We start from the raw sequence: 15,538 nt of genomic DNA on the forward strand, positions 1-15,538 counted from the left end.
CTTTACACCGGAAGATTATTGCAATAGCGTTTCGCGAGTCCCGTATTAGGGTAAACGCAAGCACAACGGGACAGGGCCCGGCCATTTGACCGTGTCGTTTCACGGGATGAGCAGAAGCACCACATGGTGGCGCAGAGATCAACCACATACAGTAGCAGTAACGAAATGTATTCTTTGCTGCTGGTGTAAATTTTTTCGCAGGAGTGTAATCCTTAACACGTTTTTGTAAATGTTTAAGATGTCTTACACTTGGTGAGAGCAACATTAGCTCTTTGTTTGGCTGGTTAAGCTCTGCGCCTACGGGTGGCTGGACCGTGGAGACAGATCAGGCAGCTCGCGTACGTCTACGCTAAAGTTCCTTCATCAGGTCCAGTTTATGCCTTCATCGTTCCGTTGAAACGCCCAGCTTGCCTGTGGTTACAGGAATACCAGACACGTTCGGTGCTGCGACACAATGCTGCTGCTTCGATAGCTTTCGCTTGGGGTCGACTGCCAAGCAGTTGGCTGAGAGTTTGGAGAGGCTTCGTGCGCTCGCTCCTAGAGAACCGGAAGTCGAAGACATGATGCAGAGCAAGCGAAGGCGGAGCTTAGCCCCGATCACTCAGTGAACGAGTTGAGAAAATGCATGGCTATGAAGGAGGGTAACGTGTAATCGTCCGTAGCTGTCTTAATACGAGAGGTTTCACACAAATTGGGGTGCGAATGTTTAGCTTTAACTGTACCCTACAGATCTACAAAATTTGTCCGAAATGTTTCAGGGGCCCTTTAAAGAAACAAATTTTTCGAATATGAGCTATTTATATCAACCATAGCAAGCTCATTGGTATGAGGCCTGAACTTTGTCACAAGCGAGATTCTTTCCGAGCAGCTGGAAAATCAACCTTAACTGTCCTGACATACTCTCAGCCCACGCACCTTGCCGCCGTGTTGCACTTCACTGCTTGAAAGAGTTTGATTTTCGTTTGGATGAGGGGCGCCTGCATCTCTGCGTCAGTGAACACTGCTTTTTTGAGCTCAAACGCCTTCAAAAATGTGGCAGCACACGGCCCCGAACAGCAAGAAACTTAATAGCGAACGTCGAAGTAGCTTGGCCTAGCGTTGCCGCAGTGGTGGCTTAGATTAATGCCGTTCTGGACGTGCGGTGACGGCAAAACATCCAGAAAATCTGACGGCAAAGGGTTCTTGCATCCGACACTTTCGTTCTTATACATTGACTCTATAGGGTACGTGGTGGTGCCCCGAAGCCCTTTGAATTATCGGGCATGTCCCCAAAAATCGGGTGTTAGGAAAATTGGTCTTGACTGTACACTGGCAACTCCTCCAGCTGACGACATGGCATCAAAGACTATTCCAGACTATTCTAAAGTATTTCCAGACCATTCAAAATCTCTGAGAATTCCCGGTTTTCCCAGTTGGTAGGCACCCTGAGACAGGAGCACATGAACACGAGCACGCCCTCTAGCTTTGTCGTGCACAAAGCAAACGCTGCAGTTGCATGTAGCTTGTGATCTGCTATGTAGCGTGGATACCGCCGCCGCCACAAGGTGCTGCAACGACTCTACTGCCTGAGCGTAAGTGGCTCGCTGAAGACAACCGCATTTGGCATGCTGTTGGCACCAAAATCGGAAAGAGTGGCGTATATGTGAAGATCCAACATCAATCCTGAAATGCGCACCACGGTGGACCATTGTGCGGACACCCCACTCTGTTGTAGCCTTCGTAGTTTCAATCACTGAAGGAGTGGAAGCACCGGAAATGCTATGATTGCCAATAATTCCGATTCTGCTGAATGCCTTGAAGAACATTTTGCAGCAAAGCATTTATGAAATAGTCCAATTGAGCTTCAAATGCGTCTCTCGACTCTGATAAAAAGTGGTTCAGGGCCCTTTTAAATAGTCATACAGTGGACTGCCTTCTGTTGACAAAAATTGTGCTTTGTGCAATAGAAACAGCAAACTTTTTTGTTGTCGAGTTTAGAGTTTATTTCATCACTTCTGCTTTATTGTAACTAGAGCATCACAACATGCTTAATTTAGTGCAAATAGATAGAAGAGCAAAAATCGGTCCGATATTTTATTCAGAATTCACAACTTCTGAAAACGTGGAAACCAATTCCAATTTGCACGCTTTCAGCGTTCCAAGTTCTTAGTTGCTAGAGGCAAAGTTACTTCAAAACAGCATTCGTTTTAGCCTCTCCTGACACACCAGTAATGCACCTTTATTTGTTCTAAACATTGTGTTCACTTGCTTGCAGTGGCGTAGCTAGGTCGTCTGGCACCCGGGGCCTATAGGTCTTGTCACCCCCGGGTGTAGTCGATGAAGGCGAGGATATCAACAATTTCCGGGTGTCTTCAGACGTATATGACACCCCCCCCCCCCACCCAACCCGTTGCTACGCCACTGCTTCCTTGTAACGATGACGAAAACGCAACCAAATATCTATACAAGTACTTTGTTGGAGGCCTCTAAAAAAAAACATCCCTACTGTTCGCTAAACTGAAAGCGCACTCGTTCAAGTCTCAAGCTCTCTTCTGCAGAGAAGAACTTTCGCGTGCACCATCATTCATTACCTCACTAGCCTCATCTAATTTGGCCAGGGAAAACATTCATTTAGTGTATTAATTCGCTTCTCGTCCTGTCCGTTACAGGCCCCGCTGCCATATGCTTCTATTCAACGCGTCAATCTTACATGACAGATTGAGCGATCACGTCGGCAGGCCGGCATTCGTACAAATACTGCAAGTGTCTCACTTGCTACGCGAGTCTACGCACCTTAACCTTCCTTCCTTCTTCGTCTTCGCGAAATTCGGTAGTGACTTTCTCTTCCCCATCAGCGACTTCAACTTGTGGCACATGCGGAACTTGCGAAACTTGCGGGGGCAGGGCCGGCAGAGGGACATCTGCGAACAGACGGACCAGCAATTAAGCAAGCTCAGCGTCAACACAGCAATACATGAAACCGTGTCACCTGAAGCGTGATTGGTGTCACACGTAGCACTGAAAACGGCGAATATCTTAGAATGAATACTAGGCCTACTGCCTGGACGTGGAAAACGGCTCAATCACACAAGAGAAAATGACCCAGGGCAAAAGGGATGAAAGCAGTATTACTATGATCTCTTCTGCGCTGAAGTATTTCGCAATGAACGCAAACTAACAAGCCCAAGATTCACCTACGTATCAGCATAAGCTTACTGGTGAAAAGAAACTGGCGCTCACCTTCACCCTGCTCGACCCGATCAGCCCAGCTAGGAGTTATGCTAGAATAAGAAAAGAGTGGTAAGAAAAGCAACTGCGACATTTAAATAGCACTATAAACAAGAGTAATTGAACCTACGAGTTGTCAGCAACAGGCATTGTCAAACACTTATATAGCTTTATGCACGGGTGCACGGTGCGCGGGGAGAGCTTAGCACGGAACACCTACACAAACTTAGCCAGTAGTTGCAGTCGCGCACACGTGACGCAGACTACCGTACACGATGTAGGCGACGTAATAAGCATGTAAACGTAGTCCAAAAAAGCGCCTTTAAAATGAGAAATATTTAAATAAATATAAGAGTTATATAATTTTTAGGTACAATGAGTTATTACTTTTTGTAGCGGTGGGGGGAAGGGGGAATGGGGAATCACATTTGCGCCAATTTTAAGCTGAAGGCACAAGCCGTTCTGCGAGCCACATGGAGCCACTAACGCACTAATCTCTGACGATCTTGTGTGCTTTGAAATGTGAGTTATGTGCGAGTCTGGTTTTCTCGATCCTTCAAAGCGCTTCGGAAGTTATTCGCGTTATTTTGTTAGTGTTTAAAACAAGTTGTGTCTTCTACTAATTAAAGATCCCAACACTATCGTGAAAACATTGTCAGGATGTCCGTTACGCGCGTCGTCTTAGCTCCCAGATAAACAAGCTTGCTTTCAATCACGTTCATTTTGATAATTCAATTTTTATAATGAACCGGCTAGTCGCAACGTGGTCGTAGGTGACATAAACTTTCTGTGAGGGTCAAGGAATGCTTGTGATTTCATGACAGCGTGATTTTTTCGCTTGCAACGAAATTCATTGCGCGCGATGTTAAGCACCAACAAATCTGATTCTCGCTGCATGTTCCTGCTTTCTCCAGCTTTTCAGAAACATTGAAAGTGTCGGGAGTTCTTGAACATCTCGGCATTGTGGCACCTACCTGCCCAAAAAATGGCTTGCGGACAGGGATGTATGCGACCAAACCCGGTGGGTGGCTACGTGCGTCGTCTTGTTTGCTCGCATCGACAAGTAGCGATTCTGACAGTGACAGTCATGTGTTTCCGTATTTCTTGTTTGAATGGCAGGATTTCCTTTTTCATCCTGTACGCACGGTAAACGTTACGGCTGGAGGCGAATCTGTCTGTGCCGAATCCGTGAACCTGGTCGCAGCGTCGTCGAGGTTTGGATTGATCTTTGCAGCATTTGATCAGGGTGAGTAAAAGACTACTATGGTAATGTCCCTTTTATGTTGCGCAGTGTTACATAATTCTCGGCAAATGGCTACTAGCCATAAGTGTATTATCACGGATTCCCACGGAAACCACGCTTACCGATTCGCAAGTGTGAACATAGCCTACGTTCATCATCGGGTGAATGCAACAAACTCGCTTTACTTTATCGTGCAACTTCACTATTGGTGCGCCAGTGGCAGAAAAAGTAGTCTGTTCTACAACAAGGTAGCTAAGTGCATGGTAAATATGTATGTATAGGAAAACTGTCTGCGCCAAACCTTGGCTCTGGGTATCGTGGCCGACTAAGGATTGATGATGATGATTTGGGATTTTTATGGCGCAGATTGGTCCAGGCGTGGCAAAGTAGCTTACGCAGATCAGGCTGATGCTGATGTTGGGTCAACTACTTTTTCCAACCTGGCCACTGCTTTGTCTTGCATGGACAGAGTATCTGAGAATTAAAAAAAAAAGTATGGGTACTTTGCCTGAGTTGGACATCTGATTCTAATACGTGTAAATTCTAAATAATTTTACACGCAAAATGATTTAGTAATCTTGATACTCTTGCATGTCATTGTGATGCATTACTGCTTCATTGAATTTCATTGTGCCTGCTTTGATTTACCACCTGATAATCACCAAATTGAAATAAATTTTGCTTTTAACTAAAGCCCATTTCACTTCGTGTGAATTTGACTGCGTTTTCACACTTGCGGCAAATGGGCTGCTGGACTCTTCGTGCGTGTGATTTTTCGGTCTTCAGAGCACTGAACTCCGTGAAAACGCACATGCGCCAAGGACAGGGAACCAGTCATAACGTGGATCATAGACACGTCACTGTGGCCTTCCTACTTAATTTTTGTTTTGATAAAGTAACGCACTCAATCACAAATAACTTTCACGAAAACAGTTTTAAAGTTGCTTTACTTTGTTCTTACGCAAGTGAACTGATGCTAAGAATAGTTCGGTCCTCTGTTAGGTAGCTTGCAAATGCGAAAATCATAGCGGGAGCCTATGTTCATTGGCTCCCGCTTTTACCTTGTTCTCATTTTGCTCGTCTTGAATTTTCATCTCCCACCTTCCCCGTGTTTTCCCTTGTTTTAGTGGAGTTATTGGCTATCAAAGGCTGCCACTACCATGCCTTATGGCCTTCATTTAATTGTTTGTGCTGCACTCTATGCTGTGCTGCCTTGCCCACACGAACAATGCCTGCCCTGCTTGATCTGTAATCACACTGAGTTTTGGTGGTGGCATTACCTCAAGGTCATATAATGCAACTCACTGTTGTGCCACCTGATCTTCGAGCCTATATTGTTGGCACAGTGGTATCATCTGCTCCCAAATGGTGCCTCTTCCTTGTTACTGGCAAAATTTGTCTCAGTTTGGCTCTGGCTGATGCACATATTCATGATTTTTAAAGAAATCTAGCCAGTAGTCATCGTGTTTATAAGTGTGTAGGAATATACACGAAATGAGGTGAGGATTTCAAGGAGGTGTAGGGAAGAGCGGGCAGTTTTGAATTAGGCTGTAGGCTTCCTGCTGCTAGTATAGGAATATGAAGCTCAGTTGTCCATGACATTATTGTCCAATGACTCGGCAGGTTTGTTTACCATGTTTTAAAAGTCCCACAGGGCCCCTTTCTGCATGGTGCTTTTTTGCCTGATCTGAGAACTGTTGAAAATTTTTCGTCAAAGTAAATCCATGGGCTCCTTATGTTATCACTTCGAAGTGATGCTATGTGAAATAGTTTATGGGATTCTAGCATATGATCTCCCACCAGACATTCACATTGAATGAACCTCAGATTTTGAATTAAACACACCGTGAGACATTTTCTGCAAAAGTTCCACAAAAATTTTCATGCAAGTGGTATCTTAGAGCAACTTTTATGAGTAACAATAACTTTATGAGAACCGCAGGTCTCATAAAGGTCTGTCATTCCTGTGTTGGAGTAAGAACACAAGGGCATATACATGAACACAAAAAGGCAGGATGGAACAAGTGGAGTGCAAACTAATAAGTGGTGTTTATTGAAAATGCAAGGCAGAATGAATGGACCCTTCAGGGTATACTTCAGTCAGCCAAGAACATTGCACTGGCTTTATAGACTGTTTCATCAGGCGAGGAGGATAGGGTGCGCGGCGAGTCTTTCCTCCTCTCTGGTTCGGGCGATCCGGTGCGGCGCTGCTTGAAAGTATTGCTGTCGCATGCTGCGGAACGATTTCGGAATGTTTTAGATCGTACTCTGTGAAATTTATGCCATGTTATTCATATAAGGTCGTCAGGGAAGCCTTTCAGTGCATCGGTAATTACAGCAGGCGGAAATATGTCTTGGGGGAGCAAAAATGTGGCGCGCTTTATCAGCCGCTGTGGACGTACATTATCAGTTGCGGTGTGTGTATGTGTTGTGAACTATTTTGCTTATATCGGTTTTAATTCAACAAAGAAAACCGGTGTCTCTGTATTACCAGCATTAAATGATAAATCAGCTCACTGTCTGATTGCTTGGCGTATTAAGTAAAACATAAAAGGTAAGAGCGCATGCTCGTGCACGGCCAACCTAAGGCAACCACGAAACATCTAAGTGGCAGGTGCTGTCAAATATTTGTGATGCACCGGCATCATTCTCGCGCATTTCAAGTCTAGTAGGCTTGAAATTACTACAGTGAACTCTCACTTGAGTGAACTTCAAGGGACCGAAGGAAATACTTCACTTAACTGAAAGTTCACTAGACCAACATAAGACATAGCATACAGAGTCAAAATTTTGAAGTGCAATTCATGGAGCAAAAGACATGGCATCCATAGTATTAGAAATGTGTAAAATGGAATTTGTTCCTCCAATGTATCCTACAAACTCAGCTAGAGTTACAGGGCTTGAAACTGGCTCGGCGATGTTACTTTGTTCATGGCCTCCGAGATTACATGCTTGCTGTTTTGTGCGGGTGATCTCGGAGGCCATGCCTCGTTGCCGTTCGTTTTCTGCACCGCCGCTTTGCCCCAGGGGCGCTGTAGCGCCAGCGACGTTACATTGCCGCTGGAGCGGCAGTTTGATGAGGGCGGGAATCGGTTGCGCCACTAAAATAAGCCTTGGTCCTCTGAGCGAGTTCGTTAAACTGAAATATTGACTTTTCCGAAATTCGCTTAAGTGAAACGTTTTTGCATAGAATTTATAAGAAAACTGCGAGGGATTTTTAAAAAGTTCGTTATTCTGAAATATTCGATAAACTGACGTTCGTACAACTGAGAGTTTACTTTATATGTCTACGCTAGTCTTCCTGCATGAGGCTGATGGCGCTGCTCAACACAGCGATCACTGCGGTTGGTGAACCAGCACGATACATATATAAGCTGTGCGCTTGGCATTGCCTTTTTGGCCTGTATACAGCCATAATATGAGAGGGATCGCATAAAAAGAACGCGATGGCTATTTTTGAGAACAAAATTTTCATAATACGTGTGAGTGCGTCGCAGAGAACGGAACGAACGCAACCAAAAAAAAAAATCGGTTATCATCCTCTTTCTCGAAAAAGCGAGAGAAAACGGGCTCGCATAGTCACGCCGCACAATGTTTATAAATATACAACCGCTGATGCCGTATGCTTGGACCATGCGGTATATAGAACAAAGATATCTGTAATCCAGCACCTACCACTGCTTAGGATGCTCGCGCAGTTCGTAAACGGTCCCTTTGCTGGACAAGCTTAATTCAGACTGTAAGGTATGCTGCTATTACTTGCCAAAACTATTTTATTCAGGGGCGGGAATCTCGTCTGTCGAACCAACTAGTCTCACAATGTAACCTGCAGCGAACAGTTTGAACGCTTGTCAAAGTATAACACCACAGCTCCTATCGCAGCAGAACGGTACCCACACCGTTACGATCGTCGCATATTTTTCATGGTTCCTAAACCGCAGCTTAGAAATAGAGGATAATACTGCAATAAGGTCACATTAGTGGATGGAACATTCAGAAATACACAATCGATCTCCGAGGCTGATTGTAGGCTGAAATATGCGCACACACATCGCGCTGCGTGTTCCGTCCACCTCAACGCCAGCAGAAACTCCGGCCAGGACGCTTTAAACCACTTTAACACGTCTCACAGAACCGTTTACCACTAGAAGACACACGTCATACTAAACAGAATGCACAACCGCGAAAACAAACGCCAGAACCTACCACCAAACGTATACCTGCCATGCAAAGCACAGCTTTCACTCAAGCCAGTATGGCGCTGCTCATAGGCGGCGCCACTGCGTTCACAATATGGCGGCACCTACGAAAAAACGGTGTATAAACAGTGCCGTTGAAGTCACGTGGCAATCTTTATTTTCTACCTATGCTGCAATGCTGTCTGCACATTGTTTTGTTTATGTCTGTATTTATTGTTTACCAGTTATCTTTGAAAATAGTTTTGTGTCCATTGCCAGCAGCAGAAGACTGATACACTGAATTTAATGGGAGGAAAGGGGCACTTAATTTTGGGGTTAATATTATTTGCAGTGTGGCTATTTTATAGACTGTTTGGGTCATGGAGCTAAAAAAATTATGCAGATCCAACTTGCATGTTGAAACCTGAGAAGCGAATTATTTGTGTAGCGGTTAAAGTCCATGCAACTCATTATATTTTGCACAATGTATTGCTCCATAGCTTTTACCTACCTTCCAGTGAAGACTGCAAAATGGAGAGGCCCTCACCACATTACTACACATTATACTTTCTCCAGGATTTGGCCCCCTTGCTATGATACTGCATCCAGGGTCAGCATGCTGATCCTGGAGATAGTGCAAAAGTAAACAGCACTTTACTTCGAAAAAGACTTTCCAAGCAGATACCCCAAATCCTAGGAAAGTAGGCATAAAAAGCTTTTCTTTATTAAAGGAATTGTGCTCTTGACAAATATTTGTTGCAACAAGGATATTTAGGCATCGTTTCTTCTATCAAGGAGTTATTCCGTAGAAAACAAGGCCAGCAGCCAGGACACTTGTAAGGGTAGCAAAGATTATATTGTCCTGTGTGTTAAGCTACTTGGCAAGACAGCGGCACCCAGCCTTGGCCAGGAAAATCTGGGATGGTCCGTAAAGAAAGCTTCGCTTTATAAATTTTACAGTATGCAGAGCGCCTTTGCTTTTATAACATGTGCTCCTTTCATTTGCACATGCCTACAGGTGTGAAGATCTGCACTATTGAAGATATCCTAAACTGTGATGCGGAGGAGGGGCCAGGCAGCAAAGGACCAGCTGACAATTGCCCCTTTCGTGTACTGCCAACGACAGGGCCTGTCCTTTTGGTGGCACTTAGTGCAGATGACACTACGCTGGCGGTTGGACTGTTGCGGGATGGCATACCTGTTGCCGACATGTATGATGTTCGAGGCTTTGCAGGCCAGGTAAAAGTTCGAGATAGCCTTGTGGTTCTATTGCGATACAGTTTTAAACTGCCATTGTTCATGGTCACAACGTGGCATATTATTTGATCTATTGCTGCAGGCACTAGAGACAAGACCTATTGCAACAGTGCGGCTCAGTGCACAGCCAGGCGTGACTCTGCAGGACTTTGCATGGAATCCAGCGGTGTGTGAAATGTTTGCTGTCTGCCTCGGCAGTGGCTCAGTGTCCATCTATGAGCTTTCTGGAGAATCTCTCAAAATTCTCGGCACACTTCCACCCTCTGCAGGAGGCACCGCTTGTGAGTACTTCCTTATTACAGCCAATATTGCTTTACTATACTACTGGTATTCTCACAATTAGGTTCATGCAATTTTTTTTTTTAATTGTGTGGTGAGATAAGGGTTTGAGCTAGGCGAAGAGTTTTCATTTTTGCCGGGGGGGGGGGCTTCCAGCTTTCTGAATCCCATGTATATATACGCTGTATTTACTTGCATGATGAACGCAGGCCCCACTTTTCCAATCAAAAAGTGTTTTTTTTTCTTTTTATCACATAATGATCGCACCCTAAACTTGTTGCCATAAGTAGGAAACGCACGGTACGATTCGGCGTCTGATATGGTGTTCAGCAGGTGCAATTGTGTCTGACGCCATGTCGGAGGCTGAATTGTACTGTGTCTCCTACTTTAATTGCGATGGCAATTATATGGATGCTCCAGGCGCATTTTTGCCGTCTTCTTTGTCGGCACTCGCGCATGGTGTAAGTGTGAGTGAAAGCGCGCGAGGGAAGCCAACGATTGCGGCTCAGTCTCACACGCCGTCTTTCGTTGCGTAAAAACCCCCGGGGGGGCAGGAGCCGCAGCGTTGTACTCTGGCAGCAACTTCGTATTGGACAACTGCACCCTAGGGGTGCCGACGATCGCGGCTCAACCTCCCGCGTACGAGGGAGGAAAGCCGGTAGGAAACACACCGTCTTCCGTCGCGAGCATGGCGGTGGCGGGTGGGGGGGTGCGTGCGGTGTTCTCGCTGCCCAGTTTACGTGAAGTGAATGTTTGAAAGTTTATACGGCCGATAAGACTACTGTCCTCACTTTCGTGTAGCTGTCTACACATTTGCTATCACAATTGATGGGCAAAACGGACTTTTTTAGAGGTGGCCGTGGAATAAAGAATTGCTCAAAATTTTACCCTGCATAATGAACATGCCCCCCCCCCCCAAACTTTGCACATATGTTTCGGGGAAAAAAGTGCATTCATTATATGAGTAAATACGATATATACACACACACACACACAACAGTATTCAAGTGCCACGGAAATTGCATTGTTGTAACCAATAATTGTTATAACTGGGTTGCATGATAACATCAAAATAGGGGGCTTGCTGGCTCACTGGCTTGCACAAGAAAAGTCTGTCTGTCGGCCATGCATGCTTTACGCAAAGCTTGACGACGTCCTTCTCCAAGGCATCCAAGTGCTCCACGGAGTGCAGCAGAAGCTTCCTCGTGAAAATGAAGCCCTGGAAAGACTGAATCATCTGCCATACCTCCTGTGAGGACAATGTTGAGACAGCCTGCCCTTCCGCGTCGTCGCTGCCGTTGTAGCTGTCGTTATCTGATGCAATCACGTTCGCGACGATAGTCTCATCTGTTAGAAGCACTTAGTTTCCAAATATATAGCTGTGTGCTTTCTTTTCACTGGCAACGTTGTGCATTGCTGATAATCGGAGGGCGGGTCAGCTGTCTTCTGTTTCGGCGGCGAGTCAAGCGAAGCTGAGAAACCGTGTGGTCAGGAGCGACTTTGACGCAACCGACAAGGAAAAACGCGAGCGCAGAACTGTGCTGAATGAGGAGCCACCGAGCAACATGCGAGCAATCTGCTTGCAGCGCAGTTACTGCGGTCCATTCATGTTCGGAGGGGTAGAAGGGCGACGGGAGAGAGCCTCGCGGAGATGGATGGAAAATGAGCGCGCAGTGGCTGTTGGAGCGGCTGCCCATCGCACAGTAGTTCGAATTTCTCGTTTTGTTTTTTTATTTTCAAGGATTTCGCATTTCACTGCCTTTCAGCTCGGACATCCAGCAGCCAGACTTCATCGTTATAATCGATAATGCGGCATCGGGGCATTGTAGTAAGCAGGTTATGTCATCATGGAAAACACAAAAATCGATGGTGCAGCAGCTTCTCATTGTTATAACCGATATAGTGTTAAAACTGGTATCGTTATTGTAAGTATGCGCACTGTCATGTTAACACGTGCCCTTACGGTATGAAGTGCGGATGCTCATATTTGTACCTGTCCTTATATAAGCAGCCCCTTGTCTTATAATAAAGACACTTTGTTCCCTGCCTCCCGACCGTTCACGTGGTGTCGGAAGTGGGGCGGCGACGCGTTTCGCAAGCCACGCTCACCGCTGTTCTTCCCCGCACCCTCGTCCAGCTGCACCCCTAGTACACTCCAGAGAAAGAAGTATGGCGTCGACGATTCTACCACCGCCAAAGCCACTGGAAAGTACTGGTGGCGCTCACCAAAACGGGATCATTTGGAAAAGTGAGTTTACTCTGTTCTCTACGGCGACCGGACTAAGGAAGCAGCCTAAAGAAGTTCGGGCAGCAACACTTCTTGTGACAATTGGTGAAGAAGGAAGGCGGGTGTTCTATACTTTCAAATTCGCAAATGAGGACAAAAAGCAAGACCTCGATAAGCTGATTGAAAAATTTGAGGCCCAGTACAAACCAGCGAAGAATTTAACGTCCGAGTTTCATTTCGGCTCCCGAGATCACCGTGAGGGAGCCTTTTAACGAGTGGCTGATCGATATCCGAACTCTTGCTTGCTTGTGCGAATTCGGTGAGCTGGAGGACAGATTACTGCGCAGTTGAATAATCCTAGGACTTAGAGACAAAGACCTGCAGCAGAAACTTCTGTCTGAAAATCCATCGTGTGCCAAAACAGTGGAAATATGCCGAGCAAGGGAACAAGCAAAGGAGCACTTAAACGAGATCAGGGAGGCAGAAGTAAAAGCAACCGATGAGGCCACCGTACATGCTGTGAAATCAAAAGTTAGCCTCGGAATTTGCCCAAACTGCTCTTTCACACATGGAAAAGAAAAGTGCCCTGCGCATGGCAAGCGCTGTAACAAGTGTGGCGGCCGAAACAACTTTGCGCGTGGTTGTCATCAACCAGAAGCAAGAGCGAGGGGCCAAGCATGCAAGATAAAACAGGTCGAAATGGTAGAGGACGAGGGCTATTTTCTTCAAACCCTCAAGGTCAATGCAATTGATGGCCACGACCGCTGGTCAGCGACTGTCGACATCGCAGGTTCTGCCATACGCTGCAAAATTTATACCGGAGCCAACTGTTCTGTCATGCCCAAAGTGACACTCAGAAACATAACTACGAAGCCAGCACAAGACTGCTGCTCTACGCTACGGTTGTTTTTCGGGCACGTAGAAAAGGCGACGAAGAAGATCGAGCTTCAGGTCGCCAGTACAACGCAGTCTACCACGGCGCTATTCTTTATCGTGAAACAAGCTGTTCCTGTTACAGTGAGGGGTAAGATGGCTGAACGCTTAGGGCTGATTGGCCACATAAACACCGTGGACGCCTTGGGAACTAAGGAAATAGTAGAAAGATTTCGAGATGTTTTCCAGGGGCTGGGAGAAATCAGACGTAGCCTACCACATGGAGCTGAAGCCTGAAGCTCGAGGCGTCGTCAAGCCAGCGCGATGAATCGCCATTGCCCTTCAGGAGCGCGTCCGAGCTGAGCTGGACGTTCAAACCAGGAAAGGAGTTGTTTCTAGCTGATGCGCTTTCTCGCTTCCCAAGTGCTACGAAACTAACCGACGAGACAGAAGAATTTCAAGTCAGCGTTATTTCTTCGCTTCCTGTGTCAGACCAGCAGCTTGAGAGTATTCGGCACGAAACTAACAAAGACGCCAGTATGGCTGAACTGCGCCGTTACTCAAGCACAGAATGGCCGGAAACGAAGAACCATGTGCCGCATGCCCTGCGTCCATACTGGTGTTACTGCAACGAGCTGCATGTTGAGGAAGGCCTGCTCCTCAGAACCAACAAAATAGTCATTCCTCCTGCCAAGCGATTGGAAATTCTGTGCCTGCTACACACCGCACATGGAGGCGAAGAAACAATGATGAGTGCCAGAGAAGTAATGTTCTGGCCCGGCCTGAACGCAGACATCTCGGCTCTAGCTAAGTCATGCGCAGCGTGCGAAAAGTACAAGCGCAGGAACGCTAGACTGCCTATGCTGAGCCACGAGATACCAGGCCTGCCATGGCAAGTAGTAGGGCTTGGTATTTTCCACCACGATGACCAGTCCTACCTAATCCTCGTGGATTTCTACTTGTTCTTTTTCGAGGTTCAAAAGCTACGTCAGACAACAGCGACAGCGGTAAACAATGCTTGCATGCTCGTCTTCGCGGCTCATGGAATCCCGGCAAAGCTGTGCAGTGATAACGGCCCACCTTTCAACAGCGCGTGCTTCCGCTCTTTTGCTGCGCAGCTCGGAATTGCCCGCGTAACTTCAAGCCCGTACTATCCTCGTGGTAACGGCATGGCAGAGCGTGCAGTGCAGGAGACGAAAAAACTGCTAACGAAGTGTCCTTTCGCAACCCTGGAATTTTACAGCGCCCTGCTGGAGTGGCGAAACATGCCAAGGGATGAGCAACTGAAGCCACCCGTTCAAATGTTGATGGGCCGCCAAACAAGGACGCAGTTGCCGGTTCTCCCCATGAGGACATTCTTCGTAGAAGTGACCGTCGGCGTAGACCGCCACAACGTTACTTCCTGCCAGAGAGACCACAGCATTAGGTCCCTGACATGCGAATTTGTAAACTTTTTTGTTCTCTTTGTTTTCTCTTCGAAAAGAAGGAAGATGTAAGTATGCGCACTGTCATGGTACGAAGTGCGCATGCTCATATTTGTACCTGTCCTTATATAAGCAGCCCCTTGTCTTATAATAAATCCAGCCAGTTTCGTGCTCGGCTGTTGCTGTGTGTGGATGCTCCATTTTGCTGATGCCACAGAAGTGGAAGACGTGACAGCGAGACTTCACTGAGAAATTCATCAACCACTCCATCGAGAATTTCATCCACGTAATGCCATTCAGTCAGTGTGTGATCGAAGAAGATGGGACCAATTGTAGCACCAGCATAAATTCCGCACCACACATTGAACAACCACTGGTACTGGTGCTGATTACGCTTTACCCAGTGTGGATTGGAGTCACTTCAATAGTGTGCATTATGCAAATTTACCTAGGCATTTCTGCGAAAATTAGCTTCATCTGTGCACATCATGTTGCTCAAAAAAGTCCGGTGACGCATCGGCTTTTCTGAGGACCCAATTCGAGAAATCTAGGCGATTCTACAGGTCTCTATCTTCCAAGCATTGGTGCTGGTTAAGGTGGTACGGGTGAAAGGCCATCATTTAGAATCCTCCAAACTGATAACTTGGAAATAGGTACCTGGGCAGCCACTTCGCGCATGCTGGCGTCGCACCCCACCCCCACCCCAGAAAACTCTGGAGGAGGCACTAGCCCAGGAGCCGCCCCCTCCCCCCCCCCCTTGTAGTGGGCGCCTATGGGTTGGAGTAAATATTATGCAACCATTTCTGCAATCAAGCACATGCACTCTTGGTGGATAGGTGCCAATTAAAGG

The 15,538-nt window shown here is 46.5% G+C and overlaps 2 protein-coding genes across 8 annotated transcripts in view; one reads left to right on the forward strand and one right to left on the reverse strand.

Moving 5' to 3' along the window:
• The window catches only part of LOC142579563 (eukaryotic translation initiation factor 3 subunit G-like), a gene marked incomplete in the record, with an annotated part of 28,819 nt that extends 25,328 nt beyond the window's left edge, over positions 1–3,491 (reverse strand). The window contains 3 exon segments of the mRNA XM_075689913.1: positions 2,773–2,900; positions 3,220–3,260; positions 3,338–3,491. Of these exon segments, the coding sequence (XP_075546028.1) occupies positions 2,773–2,900; positions 3,220–3,260; positions 3,338–3,357 (189 nt within the window).
• A 161-nt stretch (positions 3,492–3,652) lies between these two features.
• The window catches only part of LOC142579570 (uncharacterized), a 303,963-nt gene continuing 292,077 nt past the window's right edge, over positions 3,653–15,538 (forward strand). For all 7 annotated transcript variants that reach the window (XM_075689924.1, XM_075689954.1, XM_075689963.1 and 4 more), the window contains exons 1-5: positions 3,653–3,729; positions 4,122–4,228; positions 4,327–4,453; positions 9,647–9,867; positions 9,968–10,166. In XM_075689924.1, coding sequence (XP_075546039.1) covers positions 4,193–4,228; positions 4,327–4,453; positions 9,647–9,867; positions 9,968–10,166 — 583 coding nt within the window. In that variant the 5' untranslated portion in view covers positions 3,653–3,729; positions 4,122–4,192. The remainder of the gene's footprint in view (positions 3,730–4,121; positions 4,229–4,326; positions 4,454–9,646; positions 9,868–9,967; positions 10,167–15,538) is intronic.

Source organism: Dermacentor variabilis, chromosome 1 (genome assembly GCF_050947875.1).
Source record: "Dermacentor variabilis isolate Ectoservices chromosome 1, ASM5094787v1, whole genome shotgun sequence".
In the NCBI taxonomy this organism is placed as follows: Eukaryota; Metazoa; Arthropoda; class Arachnida; order Ixodida; family Ixodidae; genus Dermacentor; species Dermacentor variabilis.